This window comes from Notolepis coatsorum (genome assembly GCF_963971535.1).
Source record: "Notolepis coatsorum genome assembly, chromosome: 12".
Classification (NCBI taxonomy): domain Eukaryota; kingdom Metazoa; phylum Chordata; class Actinopteri; order Aulopiformes; family Paralepididae; genus Notolepis; species Notolepis coatsorum.
The window spans coordinates 34,956,266-34,974,028 of record NC_140176.1 but is presented as its reverse complement, the minus strand read 5'-3'; the positions used below and the strand labels follow the sequence as shown (position 1 = coordinate 34,974,028).

The following is a 17,763-nucleotide window of genomic DNA, read 5'->3' as shown; positions in this document are numbered from 1 at the left end:
ACCATCAAGGGTAATAGTCACCATCAAGGGTAATAGTCACCCTGAAGGGTAATAGTCACCATTAAGGGTAATAGTCCCCCAAGAGAGTCTACATGCTCATTGTGTACATAACTCTGTTCATGTCTGTAGGTATCTGTTGACTACTGTAAATACGTCGCTATTAACACTTTGAATGCCACCCACAAGTGTTCTCGTGTTATTACCCCCCTCACTCACGCAGCCGGCATCGACCGGCATCACTCCGGAGCCTGAAGAGCAGCGGGGATTATGTGTTCTACTGTATACACGGTTGATCAATACAATGATCGATTTTTTCGAATGGTGATCAGGAATTGGAATAATCCATTTGGATACCATCTGATCTCAGGTAAGGAATCTATGTTATCAGTCTTAGGATAATCAGACTCGTTTTCACGGATATATAAGCGTTTCCCCTATATGTGATATGGCTGTTTTGACTGTAAAAGCCATCAGGAAATAAGAGCAGCGATTATCAGCGTGCGGCACGAGCGTGCGTGCGCACACATATACTATCGATTATCTAGCGTTGATTTGAAAACGATTCATAAATAGGCCGACAAATGACAACGTTCTAGAATATTACAGTAAAAGGCGATTATCATAGAATGTGTTGTTTTTTCTGCGAAAACGAGTGATTTTCAAAATGCTATCAAACGGAAATTAAGCAATAAAAAAACAATCTGCTTTGACAATGTTGACTGGAAAATGAGTCTTTGATAAGCGACGGGCAGATTAGACACATAGCCATAATTTAAAACATAGATTAGGCGATATTAACGTTAACATTGGAGTGGATTTGGGCATTCAAGGGGGTAAAAAGGAAAACACGGACTGGCTCTCAAAGTGTTAAGCTTAAACTTGTGTTTATATAATATATATTCATTGTTTTTTTTTCATTTGTATTTTTCCTAATATTATACAAGGGATAATTTATGGCCAGCCGGTCATTGTTGAGATTTTAAAACCTGACCCGGTGAATATGCGGAGCCGAGGCCTTAAATTATCCCGCTTATTACACGGCTACTTAATAAAGAAATTTATGAATTGACAATTGACACAAAGGCTATAACAAGGATGGTTTTATTTAGTTAGAATATGTTTACATTCCGTCCGCAGATTGCAGAATGGGTACAATAGAGTACGGCTCAATACACACAATTGTTAAGGGGATGCAGACCAGAGAAAGACTTTCGTCTTGTTTACATCAGGGTCCCCCCTTTTCAATTCATAATGAATTGTAAGTAAGGGTGCAATTAGCACCGTGCAATCCATTCCTGGTGTTCATCTTGCGTCGACATTAACAGTCAGGGGATGGAAAACACGTAGCTGCTCACTTAACTGCTACAATATTCAAGTCAACGTCTGAAGCGTTTAGCATAGCGGGTGAGGAGCGAGGCAGAATGTGCTTTTACGGAAATTAGACAGCGTTCATTTGTCATGCGGCTCCTTTTGTATTTTGCCAAAACACGTTCGGTCCACATTCATATCCGCTTACATCAGTAATGGAAAACTGGATTATGCTCGCCGACCAGACTATAATTGCATGATAGATGAACGCTTTACTCTGCAATGAAATTGCGTTTGAGGAGTTAGTTCTGAGCCAAGGGGTCTATTCTCTCAGCACCATATCGGTTTCATAGGAAGAATGTCTACTGTGTGTCTGTATTGTGTCTTTGTATCTGCAATCAGGGTTTTCACTAAATTTCAACTCAACTGCTAATGTAGAACCCCCCCCCCCCCCCCCGCCCCCATAGAATAGAGCACTAGTGAATTTTAGATTCTAGTTGAGTTGAGTCCAAAAACCTTTGGAGAAGTGATTCTTTAGGTTGTAGAAGACTATTATTAGGGATGTTCGATATAGGCATTTTTTTTACCGATATCCGATATACCGATATTGTCCAACTCTTAATTTCCGATACCGATTCCGATTCAACCGATTCCGATATATGCGGGATTCCCCCCCCCCCCCCCCCCCAAACACAACATTATGCATACTTTTCACAATATATTAAATAAGAATTTGTTCTTACTTGCTTGCCTGGGTAAATAAAGGTTAAATAAATGTAAAAAAAAAAAAAGAACCCATACCGATAATTTCTGATTACATTTTAATGCCAATATCGGTAGGCCGATAATATCGGACATCCCTAATTATTATGTTATACATACTAGACTTAACAACAGCCATGTGAACAAGTCCGTTAGCGTTTCCATTCTGCTTTTTATACACATGAAATACATCTATAACATACTTCTGAGTGATACCAGGGAGGTGAGCTTTAAAAGTATAATTATTGTCAGCTAAATTAAATTTCATATGTAGATATTTCTGCTGAGGTGACATTTATTAATGCTATCTCTCTCTCTCTCATGCTCGCTCTTTCTCTATCTCATACACACATACTCAAACACACACACACACATGCACATGCACACACACAACATACACGCATGCACACACACACACACATACACACACATGCGCACACATGCATACACACACATGCACGCACACACACACACACACATAAAACACACAACACGCACGCACACACACACATACATATGCACACACACACAACACACACGCACACATGCATGCACACACGCGCACACACACACACACACACACACACACACACACACACACACACACACGCACACACACACGCGCACACACACACACACACACACACACACACACACACACACACACACACACACACACACACACACACACACACACACACACACACACACACACACACACACACACACACACACACACAGACACACACACGCACACACGCACCACTCCACATTGTAAACGAGCACAGTAAATGTCATCCTGAACCCTCATCCGTCGCTCCCGAGGTTAAATCTGGCTGCAGCAGGACGTCAGCAGGGTGTTGAAGTGTCTTAAGGCCCAGTCCTCAGCTCAGAGAGGAAGCTTGACATGAACCCAGCTGGAGCCTGGGACAGAGTCTGTGGATAAGCAGCGCGCGCCACTAGCTGGCGCTCGACGGCTCCACTGCAGTGGTGGATAACAGCGCATCGCTTGTTCCTCGGCCATTAGTTGGCCTTCTATCCACTGGCTCTGGTTCTCTATCTGCACTAGGATACAAGAACCATACACCATTATTCTATATATAGGGAGGTTTGTGTTTAACGCTAATAGGCCTATGCACTGTGGTTCTGATTTGTCTATCTTATCTGCACTAGAATAGAATAACGATGTACAGAATTATTATTTTATATAGATAGATTTCCCCCGCAATGTGTGTCAACCAGGGGGCAGAGAGCTAAGGTGGACACTGAAAAGTAAGTATAAAACGTGTTTGTGCAGCGGTCTGTGGCCTGGAGTGAGGCGAGGGTCTGGTGAATAGCTTCTTATTAAGGCAATCAATGCACTGAGCCACCTAAGCTATCAATAGAAAATAAATGTACACGTCCCACAATGCACTCCTGCTAAAGTAACGGACACAACTTCCAACATTATTATTATCAACGTTGTTGATCCTGCATTGACCATACAATGCAGGTAGCCATTTTTCTCTTCTACCATGCACAGGTTGGGATTCCCTTCCCAACCTGAGCATGATATAAGAGCAAAATGGTCACCGTGTGACTATGGTCAATTAACTGTCATTTGTCAACACTGACTACTGCCCCCTGTCTGCATGTGCACCTAGCAATTTCAGTATAAGAGACCCATTGTTTTTAACGAGGGCCAAACTGTATTTTGTGCCCAAAATGTAATAGTCACCTCCTCAAATGTTAAATAAATGACTTGGAGCGACACAAAATGGCCACCGATAATGGCTGCAGGCCGCCTGTACCTCACAGCCTCTGAAACACCTCTGCCAAAATGTTTAACCAAATCAGGACATCCACGACCAAATGAGTTTGAAAGAAAATGCGGCTATAACCTTGAATTGGGTTTATTGAGTATCACTAATAACCCAAAATTAAGCTTGTCTTAACTTAACCAGTGATGTAGTTATCAGAAGAGTAAACGGACTATAGTTCTATGTCTTCTCTGCTTAAGGAAACCACACCTTTATGAAGATTTTTATGCCTGCTCATTTTATATCTATAATTATGCCAATTGTATGCTACATGTGTACGTCTATTTTGTTTCTACACTGCTGTGAAGCACTTTGGGCTGCAATTATTGTATGAAATTGTATTATTATTTATTATACCTTGATGGCTGCGTTCATCATCGTCTCCATGGACACAGTAAATAAACAAGGCTGCACAGACGCCGTGAAATTTGATAATTTCACTTTACTCGTTCGCGGTTCTTATTTATCAAAGAGACTAAAACATATTATGGAGGGAACAATAGTATAATTTATTCAATATGTTAAGGGGAAAATAATATGAGCAAATGAAGCACCGGTTAGTTTACTTCCTGTTTGGGCAGAGAGATGTTTGAAGTGGAATGTCGTCCAACTCTCTACGTAGGAGTGCGGGCATTATGACATCACATAGACGGTATACTTTTATTTTAAATGATGAGTTTTGTATCCTGTTAAAACCTGTGCACTGTGGCTGTGATCTCTCCGTCAGTCCGCACTTTTACACTTGTACACAATGACTTACTACTAGTACACAGACCTCACCGCTAGTACACAATCACTCTCTACAGGGAGATGCGTATACGCTTAGCCTACGCATAGGTTATTTCACATTAGTATGCTGTGAGAAAGCAGTGCATGGTCGCTGACACAGAACACGACACACACACAGCATAGGAGCACAGGGAAAGAAGAGTCTTGTGTTTGGAAGGCTGCAGAATTGTCAGTACACACAACAGCAGATGGTGCATGCGGTAAGATCAGAGAGGTTATCCAAGACACACCGACGCCGGTGAGATATCTTCAATCGCTCGGAGAGAAGACGCCGTAGATTGAACCGCGTAGAGTTACGGTCGAGTTGACCCCCTCGGCTCGTTTGACGGATCGCGTACCCGTTAAATTACGAGCTCCTTCCGCGTGATTCTATCGACGGTACCTCTCTCTCTACTTTTGTCTCTCTCTCTTTACCTCTCCGCGTGATCCTATCGCGGTTGAGTTTACACGGCCCCCTCCTTCCCGAGCGATCGAAGAGCTCACCGACTGCACCTTAGAAGATGTTTAATTACAACTGGTACCTGCATGTTTTCAGGGAAAAGGCAAAAGCCTTTGTTCATAGGCTGGGAGCATGAGGTCAAGCGACTAATAATAATAATAATAATAATAATAATAACAGTAAAAGTTAGGATACATTACGTAACCTCAATCCCGGATGAATGCCGCGTCTCCCCCGCGTTTCCTGAAAACGCCAACGCGGAGAGAGTGAGTGCGGCAGGACGTAAACAAACAAACCTTAATGGCTTCCACCGAGTCGTATTTGTCCAGCTTGTTGATGTGGTTGGTGATGCTGGTGTTGAGCGGAGCGGCGGAGATGGGGTGGATGACGGTGGCGTCGTGGGACTGCTGCTGGTAGCGCTGGCAGTAAGAGTAGACCAGCAGAGTGACCAGGCAGCCCAGGACAGAGCTGCTCAGGCCCACAGCGATCATGTGGAACAGGTTGAAGTCTGGGTGAGAGAGGACATGGAGAGAGAGGAGAGGGATAGAGAGAGAGGAGAGGAGAGGGAGAGAGGAGAGAGAGAGGAGAGGGAGAGAGGAGAGAGAGATGAGAGGGATAGAGAGAGAGAGGAGAGGAGAGGGAGAGAGGAGAGAGAGAGGGAGAGAGGAGAGAGAGGAGAGGGATAGAGAGAGGAGAGGGAGAGGGGAGAGAGAGAGAAGAGAGGGATAGAGAGAGAGAGAGGTGAGGAGAGGGAGAGAGGAGAGAGAGGAGAGGGAGAGAGATGAGAGGAGAGGGAGAGAGATGAGAGGAGAGGAGAGGGAGAGAGGAGAGGGAGAGAGATGAGAGGAGAGGGGGAGATAGAAGATAGGGAGAGAGGAGAGGGAGAGAAGAGAGAGAGAGAGAGAGGAGAGGGAGAGAGAGAGAGGAGTTAATTCGGTTGAAACAGGGAACTACAGTAATAGCAATTAGTCATTATTTTTATGCTCGACCATGTTGGTGGCGAACAGCCATCCCTCTGTGTTTAAGGGTCATGAACAAAAAATAATTATAAGAAATGATTGTCTGTGTCCCGAGGTGTGTGTCTCTGTCTCTACAGTGCCTCTCTCTACCTCTCTCTCTCTCTCTGACACTCAATTTCTCTACTTTTCTCTCTACGGTTCCTTGGACACATGTAGCGCCGTGGGTTTGCCTGGTTTCATGCTTGTTCTCGCTCTACCTCTCCTTCTCTCTCTCTCTTTACCTTTCTCTGTCTCTACCTCTCTGTCTCTACCTCTCTTTCTCTACCTCTCTGTCTCTACCTACCTGTCTCTACCTCTCTGTCTCTACCTCTCCTTCTCTCTCTCTCTTTACCTGTCTCTGTCTCTACCTCTCTGTCTCTACCTCTCTTTCTCTACCTCTCTCTGTCTCTACCTACCTGTCTCTACCTCTCTGTCTCTACCTCTCCTTCTCTCTCTCTCTTTACCTTTCTCTGTCTCTACCTCTCTGTCTCTACCTCTCTTTCTCTACCTCTCCTTCTCAATTCAATTCAATTCAATTCAAATAGGCTTTATTGGCATGAAATATTAACATACTTATTGCCAAAGCAAGTTCAACATACAAACAATAACATATATATATTAAGCAATAAAATATCATAACATTAGTAATAACAGTAAGGACAATCAACAAGAAACATATTGATTTACAAAATAGTCACTCGATCGGGTAGTCATTTTTCAAGTGTGGCCATTCAGATACATTTTACAGGGCTTGTTCTTTTATTTTGTGACAACCGTCTACATATTTTGCAGCTAATGCTGTACACTGACTTTTCTCCCCACACATGTATAGTAGCTTTTGGTGATCAGGGAGATGGATAAACTGTGCATCAATTTTGTTTATTTTATCAAAGAAGACTTCTCTTAGGTCCTTGTATTTCTCACAGTATAGCAGGAAGTGAAGTTCTGTCTCAATGTCCCCCTGATGGCAAAGTGAACACAGCCTGGCCTCTCTGGGCAGCCAGTTTTGCCTGTAACGGCCTGTTTCTATGGCTAGACTGTGTCCACACAGTCTGTACCGTGTCAATGTTTTTCTTAATTTTATCTCACTCACAGTAGTCAGGTATTCTGCCACCATGTACTCTGTTTAGGGTCAAATAGAATTCTAATTTACTTTGAGATTTGGTTGATTTGTTCCAATATTCTATATAGTTTTCTTTTTGTTTTGAGATTATTTGGTTGGGCCAGATTTTTTGGTATCTGTCCTGAAGCATTTGTGGGCAGAGATTTCTGACTAGCTGGCAGAGGGGACTCTTATCTGGGTTCATCTCTTGGCTCTGAAGGGCTTTGTAGTGGTAGGAGTGGGGGTCACTTGATTGGAGGTGTGTGTAAAATGTTATGGCTCGCTTTTGAATTTGAATGATTAGGGGGTATTGGCCGAGTTCTGCCCTGCATGCATTATTGGCAGTGTGTCTGTGGACCTTAAGTAGGTTTTTGCACAATTCTGCATGCAGTACTTCTAATGGGTGTTCTTCCCATTTTGGGAAATCTTGGTTAGTTAATGGACCCCACACTTCACTGTCATATAATATTATTGGATTTATTACGGAATTTAGAATTTTGAGCCAGGTCCTAATTGGGATGTCAATTGGAATTTTCCTTTTGATGGCATAAAAAGCCCTTCTTCCCTTCTCCTTCAATTCATTCACAGCCATATTGAAGTTTCCATTATGATTTATTTTCAATCCCAAATATGGGTAGCTTTTTGTGTTTTCTGTGTGTGTGCCTAATTTAAATGTATTATGTGAACTCTGAGACTCGTGTCTCATTTGAAAGATCATGACTTTAATCTTCTTCATGTTTACGTTCAGAGACCATGTCTGGCAGAACTGGTGGAGGATGTCTAGGTTCTGTTGTAGACCCTCTTTAGTGGCTGACAGCAGAACCAGATCATCTGCGTACATCAGTAATTTTACATTGGTATCGTGCAGAGTCAGACCGGGTGCAGTAGAAAGTTCTAATAACTTTGCTAATTCATTTATATATATATTAAACAATGTTGGGCTTAAATTGCACCCCTGGCGGACTCCGCGACCCTGGGTGAAGACATTTGTTCTTTTATTTCCAATTCTAACAGCACATCTGTTTTTTGTGTACATGGATTTGATCAAGTCATATGTATTTCCTCCAACACCACTTTCTAGAATTTTGAAGAAAAGACCTTTGTGCCAAATTGAGTCAAAAGCTTTTTCAAAATCGACAAAGCAGGAATATATTTTGTTTTTGTTCTGTTTTACGTGAATGTCAATTAGGGTTTTAAGAGTGTATATATGGTCAGAGGTACGATAATTTGGTAAGAATCCGATTTGGCTTTTACTTAGAACGCTGTGTTCTGTAAGGAATTCTATGAGTCTGGTGTTGATGATACTACTACTCTCTCTTTACCTTTCTCTGTCTCTACCTCTCTGTCTCTACCTCTCTTTCTCTACCTCTCTCTGTCTCTACCTCTCTGTCTCTACCTCTCTTTCTCTACCTCTCTCTGTCTCTACCTATCTGTCTCTACCTCTGTCTCTACCTCTCTCTGTCTCTACCTATCTGTCTCTACCTCTGTCTCTACCTCTCCTTCTCTCTCTCTCTCTCTCTCTCTCTTTACCTTTCTCTGTCTCTACCTCTCTGTATCTACCTATCTCCGTCTCTACCTCTCTCTCTCTACCTCTCTCTATCTCTACCTCTCTGTCTCTACCTCTTTCTCTACCTCTCTCTGTCTCTACCTCTCTCTATCTACCACTCCTCTCTCTCGCTTTACCTTTCTCTCTGTCTCTACCTCTCTCCGTCTCTACCTCTCTCTGTCTCTACCTCTCCGTCTCTACCTCTCTGTCTCTACCTCTCTGTCTCTACCTCTCTGTCTCTACCTCTCTGTCTCTACCTCTCTCTGTCTCTACATCTCTGTCTCTACCTATCTCCGTCTCTACCTCTCTCTACCTCTCTCTATCTCTACCTCTCTGTCTCTACCTCTCTCTACCTCTCTGTCTCTACCTCTCTCTATCTACCTCTCTCTATCTCTGTCTCTACCTCTCTGTCTCTACCTATCTCCGTCTCTACCTCTCTGTCTCTACCTCTCTTTGTCTCTACTTCTCTGTCTCTACCTCTCAATTCAATTCAATTCAATTCAATTAAATTCAAATAGGCTTTATTGGCATGAAATATTAACATACTTATTGCCAAAGCAAGTTCAACATACAAACAATAACATATATATTAAGCAATACAATATCATAATATTAGTAATAACAGTAAGGACAATCAACAAGAAACATATTAATTTACAAAATAGTCACTCGATCGGGTAGTCATTGTGGCCATTCAGATACATTTACAGGGCTTGTTCTCTTATTTTGTGAAAACCGTCTACATATTTTGCAGCTAATGCTGTACACTGACTGAGTTCGATTCTGCCCTGCATGCATTATTGGCAGTGTGTCTGTGGACCTTAAGTAGGTTTTTGCACAATTCTGCATGCAGTACTTCTAATGGGTGTTTTTCCCATTTTGGGAAATCTTGGTTAGTTAATGGACCCCACACTTCACTGCCATATAATATTATTGGATTTATTACGGAATTTAGAATTTTGAGCCAGGTCCTAATTGGGATGTCAATTGGAATTTTCCTTTTTTTTTTTTTTTTTTTTTTAAACTTTGGCCATTCCGCTGGCTCTTTTTTGCGTTTATCGCATTTTTCTCTGGTCAAGAATGACCGACAGAAACAGGTTTGAATGGGTACATATGGGGGGGAAGACACTCTGAGAAAGATACGGCTGCAGTCCGGGAATCGAACTCGCTAACCCCAGATCCGTGACGAGCACGGTTGTCCCCGGCGCCGAAATAGCGCTCGAGGTACGCAGTGAGCTACTGGAGCTCCCCTGGAATTTTCCTTTTGATGGCATAAAAAGCCCTTCTTCCCTTCTCCTTCAATTCATTCACAGCCATATTGAAGTTTCCATTATGATTTATTTTCAATCCCAAATATGGGTAGCTTTTTGTGTTTTCTAATATGTGTGTGCCTAATTTAAATGTATTATGTGAACTCTGAGACTCGTGTCTCCTTTGAAAGATCATGACTTTAGTCTTCTTCATGTTTACGTTCAGAGACCATGTCTGGCAGAACTGGGCCCTGTTTCTTGTACCTGGATAACTGAGTTAGCCGGATAACTTTAACTGGATAACTGGGTTAGCCGGACTTTCCGGTTTCATGTACGTGGATTTTCCAAATCACCATGACAACATATCCAAAAGTTTGAGCCTGGTCGAAAGCAGAGTTCAAGTTCAACTTAGCCTGAACCATCGCCACGCCCCCGCAAAGAAGTGACGGCCCGTTTCCTGAAACTATTCCCACAGTCTACGATCTGCATTATACCATTCTGAATTACGTTCTTGTGCTCCATTCTTCCAGAGGGGGCTTTTGAAATGTAAAATAGACCCAAAATGCTGATACTAAATTCACTTTGTCCTAAATAATGCACGTTATATATACCGTGGCGACGGTGGCGCTCGCTCGTGCGATGTACACATTATGTGGTTATTTCAATTGTAACTGGGATTAAGATGTCTGATGAGATGCGCTGTTTGACGGATTTGAGAAATTGAATGAGCCGTTGACGTCACATTAATGAATGAGGATAAAGAGATAAACTTCATTCATAACAAAGGATATTCTAAACACGGGTCTCTCGTTCATTAATGTATAAACAATGAATGTATCCCATCTGGCACAGTGGTCCAGCGGTAGTGCTCAAGCCTGCCAACCCAGCGACCCGGGTTCAAAATCCGGTCTTTCCAATATGATTTTTTTGAATATAATATTAATGATTATACGCCAAAGTAGCCTGGTTTTAAGTTAAAATATTATAAATCTACATGCATTGAGGATGTCATTCTTTATATAGCTCTCAACGTGCACCAAATTGAATTATTCCTATATTGCAAAAAGAAGGAGACGACTAGGGTCTTGAACCCCGGTCGTCTGTGTGAAAGTCAAAAGAACAACCCGTTAGACCACATTGGAGATAAGTTAAAGATTGACTATACATCAATCAATGGGTAAGAGAGCCGTATCGTAATTCTGTATAACAGTTAACTAATTATTTTCGCTAGCAAGATCTCATTTGATTATTCAATCCAGCAGGCAAGTTTAAAGAAATATAATCTGATTGATTGAGGTAATGAGGGACTTAAAATTAGCCTATAGATAACGCATTTAACTTGTCGGCGAGGCGATTGAGCCGTACTGCAATATGTTAATAAAGTTTTAAATCAATTAATCAATCAATGCCGCTAGAGAATCAGGATTTCTGCGATCGACACCTGCTGTCTTCTCAGCTGAGGCGGGCGCGCGCACTGATCCTGAGAATCAAGTCTGGCTTGAGTTAACGAGACTGAATCCACCTTCTTGGAACAGGAAAATCCCGGCTTCAAACATCGGGTTAACTGAAGCTGGATAATGACATCTTGATCGACTTAGTTGAACCACGTACAAGAAACAGGGCCCTGGTGGAGGATGTCTAGGTTCTGTTGTAGACCCTCTTTAGTGGCTGACAGCAGAACCAGATCATCTGCGTACATCAGTAATTTTACATTGGTATCGTGCAGAGTCAGACCGGGTGCAGTAGAAAGTTCTAATAACTTTGCTAATTCATTTATATATATATTAAACAATGTTGGGCTTAAATTGCACCCCTGGCGGACTCCGCGACCCTGGGTGAAGAAATTTGTTCTTTTATTTCCAATTCTAACAGCACATCTGTTTTTTGTGTACATGGATTTGATCAAGTCATATGTATTTCCACCAACACCACTTTCTAGGATTTTGAAGAAAAGACCTTTGTGCCAAATTGAGTCAAAAGCTTTTTCAAAATCGACAAAGCAGGAATATATTTTGTTTTTGTTCTGTTTTACGTGAATGTCAATTAGGGTTTTAAGTGTGTATATATGGTCAGAGGTACGATAATTTGGTAAGAATCCGATTTGGCTTTTACTTAGAACGCTGTGTTCTGTAAGGAATTCTATGAGTCTGGTGTTGATGATACTACATAGAAGTTTGCCCAAATTACTCGTCACACAGATACCCCTATAGTTTTTTGGGTCATGTTTATCTCCACTCTTGAAAATTGGGGTTATGAGTCCTTCATTCCAGACATCAGGAAAATAGCCTAGATTTAGTGTCAAATTGAATAATTTTTAAATAACCAATTGGAATTTTTCAGAGCTGTGTTTAATCATTTCATTTAATATGCCATCTGTACCACAGGCCTTTCTAGCTTTAAGGCACTGGAGTTTTGATTTCAGCTCTTGTTCTGTGATTGGGAAGTCTAGAGGGTTTTGATTATCCTTTATGATATTTTCCCATTTTTGTAATTTTTCACATATCTGGCTGGTTTCCGTTTTTGTATTCAGGGGTACAGTTGTAAAGAGTGATGTGAAGTGGTTTGTCCAAACATCCCCATCTTGGATAGCCATTTCTTCCGGCTTATCTTTATTCAATGAGTTCCAGTGGTCCCAGAAGGAGTTAGAGCTTAGAGAGTCCTCTATTTTGCACAATTGTTTATTTACGTGATTGTTCCTTTTAATTCTGATGGTCTTTTTGTAGTGTTTCAATGATTCACAGTATTGGAGGCGTAAGGTGTCATTTTGTGGGTTTATGTGTTTCTGGTTTGATATTTTTCTTAGCTGTGTTCTAAGAGCTTTACATTCTTTGTCAAACCAGTGGTCCTTTTTAGTTTTTCTCTGTTTGTTACCTGATAATTTTAATTTGGACTTTCTTGCAGTTCTTTCAAATATATAATTTATGTGTTCTACAGCTAGGTTTACTCCTTCAACACTGTTAGAGTATGGCGTGGCTAGGAACGTATCTAACAGTGATTGTGTCTCATCACTGGCGATGGCTCTCTGGTAGTCCTGCATGCTGTTCTGGGACCATCTGTAGTATTTGGGGATGTTATGTAGTTTACTGGGCTGTGTAGGGGGATTTTTGAGAGACTCAGTTCTTTTCATGTATGCAGTGATCTGACTGTGGTCGGAGAGTGGGGTCAGAGGTTTGACTGTGAATGAACTGAAGGATACTGGATCCAGATCTGTTATCATGTAATCTACTGTGCTGCTGCCAAGGGGTGAGCAGTAAGTGTACCTTCCTTGTGAGTCCCCTCTCACACGCCCATTGACCAGGTAGAGACTCAGTCCTCTACACAGCTGTAATAAATCCTTCCCATTTTTGTTTATGGAAGTGTCATGGTTATTTCTAGGGGACTGGTTTACATGGTTGCATATGGTGTGGTCAGATATGAAATTGTCTCCATGTGTACTGGTGAAATCAGGGTGGGTTCCCGTTCGGGCATTGAAGTCACCGCAAACAAGCACATGACCTTGACTTTGATAAAGACATGTTTCTGACTCAAGGTTGGAGAAGATGTCGTCTGAGTAATATGGAGACCCAGTGGGTGGTACGTATATTCCACAGATAAATAGGTCTCTCTGAGAGGGGATTACTTCTTTATTTAGTTTTAACCAAATATGATTGTTCCCAGTTTTTAGAATCTGTATTGACTGGTGGAGTTGTGATTTGTACCAAATTATCAATCCCCCTGAGTATCTGCCCTGACTAATATGTTTTGTTTTATTTGATGGCAAAATGACTTCTCTATAGTGAGGAGGGCAGTGTGTGTCTACATCTTCTCTGCACCATGTCTCAGTTAGGATTAAGAGGTCATTGTTTATTATAGCCTGTAAAAAATCTGAGTCTCTCTCTGTCTCTACCTCTCTCTGTCTCTACCTCTCTCTGTCTCTACCTCTCTGTTTCTCTACCTCTCTCTGTCTCTATATTTCTCTCTCTACCTATCTCCGTCTCTACCTCTCTGTCTCTACCTCTCCGTCTCTACCTCTCTCTGTCTCTACCGCTCTGTCTCTACCTTTCTCTATCTCTACCTCTTTGTCTCTACCTATCTCCGTCTCTACCTCTCTGTCTCTACCTCTCTCTCTCTACCTATCTCCGTCTCTACCTCTCTGTCTCTACCTCTCTCTGTCTCTACCTCTCCGTCTCTACCTCTCTCTGTCTCTACCTATCTGTTTCTCTACCTCTCTCTGTCTCTATATCTCTCTCTACCTGTTTATACGTCCCTGCCTCTACCTCTCTCTCTCCCTCTCTCTTTTCCAGTTTATCAGGCTGGAACCTGACAGAGGAGGAGAGGTAATGTCTTGCCTTCAAGGCTAAAGAATATGTAATATAGCGTGTGATGGTGTGAGGCGAAAAATACTACAATTCTCTCTCTCACTCAAATTACCTCCGCAACGTCTCTCCTCTTGACTTGAGCGGGCGATCGAGACTTCTGGAAATGAGAAACCAAGAGGAACGAAAGAGGAGGGGGAAGAAGAGAAAACACACACACACACACACACACACACACACACACACACACACACACACACACACACACACACACACACACACACACACACACACACACACACACACACACAGTCTGTTAGCCTGACAAACGGCACCTTGAGGAGGTAGACGTGGAGATGAAAAGACATCCTGGATACGAAACTGATTATACTAAAAAGGCACAGAGCTAATCAGGATGGACGTGGCACCTGGAGTGGTTCAGCCCCCATTAAAGGAAATGAAATAGTACAAAACGTGGCTAATGAACCTTAACGTTGAGAAGAGATGAAGGATATAGCGCGGTGGCAAGCGGTTCAGGGCTTTCCCCAGGATGTTCTAACAACATGGCCCCCAACTAGGGGGTGGTCCAGAGGGAGGCTGTGGCCCCCTGTCCGGGGGGCTAAATAATTAGCAATAAAGAAAAGCCATTGGCTGTAATTTCCTGCATAATTAGCAATAAAGAAAAGCCATTTTCTGTAATTTCCTGCACCTTAAAAACAATAAAACGTTCAATAAAAGTTCAAAATACGTTAAGTACATTGTATATGGTTAGGTTAAACACTAGTTTAACGTTGACCACAAAAACACACACAGAGGTAGGCTACAGAGGAAAGAGCAAGATTTCACGTATTAGACAATGATGTGTCTGTTTCTAAGCTGGCCCCAAGCGTTCACTGCACACAAAAAAAGTTAAAATAAAATAAAATGAAATATATATATATATTAATATTTAAATTTTCTTAACCACATGGTGGTGCTGGCGCATTGTCATAATGGCACAGTGCTCCTATACCATTGTTTAGACTAGAGAAAGCCTTGCGGTTCGCTAAGGGTATTTCTGAGAGTGTATCCAACTATTACTTTATATTAGGGGGGGTGACAGTGACTCAGGAGGTAGAGCAGCCGTCTGGTAGTCGGAAGGTTCGATTCCCGCTCTTCCCGGGCAGCGTGTCAAAGTGTCCTTGAGCAAGACACTTAACCTTATTATTTCTCCCAATGAGCAGGTTGGGACCTTGCATGGTTGCCTCCGCCATTGGTGTGTGAGTGAATGGGTAAAATGTGAGGAACAATTGGAAAGCGCTTTGGATAAATGCGCTATATAAATGCACCATTTACCATTTTACCATTTATTAGGCTCAAATGTTTATGAGTTCTAATAATTCTTGATTCCCAAAATTTTAAGTAGGCTTTCCCCAACTGTGAGGTCCTACTGTATGTGAGGAACACCCTTGTAAACCCCCTGATCAAGCTAAAATTTACGTTTTCAATCAGTGTTGCTTGCTAGCTCGAAGGCTTGTTGCACGATCAACATCCTTCGAGGTCAGACTAGGAGATGAGTAATTTTCCACCAAAACTGGGGAATAACCTGTTCATCCCTGGGCTTTTGTCACAGGATATCCATTAGCCTTGATATCCACTAGACAACAGGCATAAAACAGTCAGCACCCTGCACCTTTGTTTACACGTTCTCATATTTCTATATTCAGATTACATTTTATTGCCTATATATTTATGTCTTTCTACTATTACCCTGCCCATACCCATACCTCCCCTCCCCCCTCCCCCATGCTGCTATGATGCCCATATTTCCCCAAGGGGATCAATAAAGGCATATCTTATCTTATCATGTAAATTAAAGACTCAGATGATTACCTGGCTCAGATTTGTGTAGTTTCTGTGTTTTGAAATATAGGGAAGTAATCAACTCATCTACTCATTGAAATGTGTTCATAACGAAAGTATATACGTATATACTTTACAGGCGAGAGCAAAGTGCCACGACGTGCGATAAAATGCGTAATTTCTTTCTGTAGTTAATTCGAAATTAACGCGATAAAGTCCCAGCCCTAATATATTATACAGTATACAGTACATTATAATATAATAAAATGTATTTACAATTATATAATATATATATATATATTATACTTCCACTTGTCCTGTTTATAATTCTGCTGCTAGAATCACATGTTACAATGACACGTGTAGCAGTTATTATAATAACGCCGTCAATGCGGTGCCTCTGCTCTCCTCACCACCAGACTCCTCTCCATTAGATGTGAACGCGGCTAATGCAATAAGGAGTTCACTAAGAGACCCTCTCTGGTTGTCGTGGCAGCAGAGGCGTCTGGGGGGCGTGAGGAGTGTGAAGGCCGTCAGCGAGGCTCCTGTCAGAGTGGGAGCTGCCGTAATGATCTGTGAGTAACATGCTGATCAATAGCGCCGTGTGTCTCGCATTACCGCCTGTCGATGGGGAGAGGCTCGCCTGGCTCCTCATCAATACTATCGCTCTGTGTTTTTGTGTGTGTGACGGATTGGGTGGTGTGGAGTGGATGGGCTTTGTATTGAGTGGCGTTTGTGTGCATGTGCATGTGTGTGTGTGTGTGTGTGCATGGGTGGGTGGGTATTGAGTATGAGTGGAGTTGGCCATGTTGTATAGAGCTCTGTGTGTGTATGTGTGTGTGTGTGTTTGTGTATGTGTGTGTATAAATGGACTGCATTTATATAGCAGCTTTTATCCAAAGCGCTTTACAATTTGTTCCTCACATTTTACCCATTCATTCACACACGGATGGCGGAGGCGACCATGAAAGTTACCAAGTTTGTCTCCTATATAGACGCATCCAAGACAACCTTTTGATGCCTCAAGTATAATCACAGATGCAATGTCCTGATTGTCAACGCATGACATATATCATGCCAGTTAGGGTACCTTGTGTATACTGCACCTTGTGTATACTGTTTACTTTTACTCATATTATATATTCAGATTAAAATCTTTTATTGCCTATATTTATTGTAATGTATAATATAACCGATAGGGCAGAGTTCAGAGTTAATTAAATAGTTTACACTATTTGCCTATATTTATGTCTTTCTACTATTACCCTGCCCATACCTGTACCTCCCCTCCCCCATGCTGCTATGATGCCCACATTTATCTTATCTTATCTTAAACTCTGTATGTGTGTGTGTGAGAGAGAGAGAGAGAGAGAGAGAGAGAGCGAGAGAGAGCGAGAGAGAGAGAGAGAGAGCGAGAGAGAGAGCGAGAGAGAGAGAGATAGAGAGAGAGAGAGCGAGCGAGAGAGAGAGAGAGAGAGCGAGAGAGAGAGAGAGATAGAGAGAGAGAGAGAGAGAGAGAGAGAGAGAGAGAGAGAGAGAGAGAGAGAGAGAGAGAGAGAGAGAGAGAGAGAGAGAGCGCTCACCAGGTATAAAGTTGGATTCTGGCGGGCAGGGCCTGGCCTCAGAGCTGTTT

At 42.2% G+C, this 17,763-nt stretch overlaps 1 protein-coding gene across 1 annotated transcript in view; it reads right to left on the bottom strand.

Annotated features, from left to right (window-relative positions):
• sema5a (sema domain, seven thrombospondin repeats (type 1 and type 1-like), transmembrane domain (TM) and short cytoplasmic domain, (semaphorin) 5A) overlaps nt 1–17,763 on the bottom strand; it is a 378,077-nt gene that overhangs the window by 5,483 nt on the left and 354,831 nt on the right. The window contains 3 exon segments of the mRNA XM_084325800.1: nt 5,394–5,605; nt 14,404–14,448; nt 17,714–17,763. The exon segment at nt 17,714–17,763 is cut by the window's right edge and continues 106 nt beyond it. Of these exon segments, the coding sequence (XP_084181926.1) occupies nt 5,394–5,605; nt 14,404–14,448; nt 17,714–17,763 (307 nt within the window).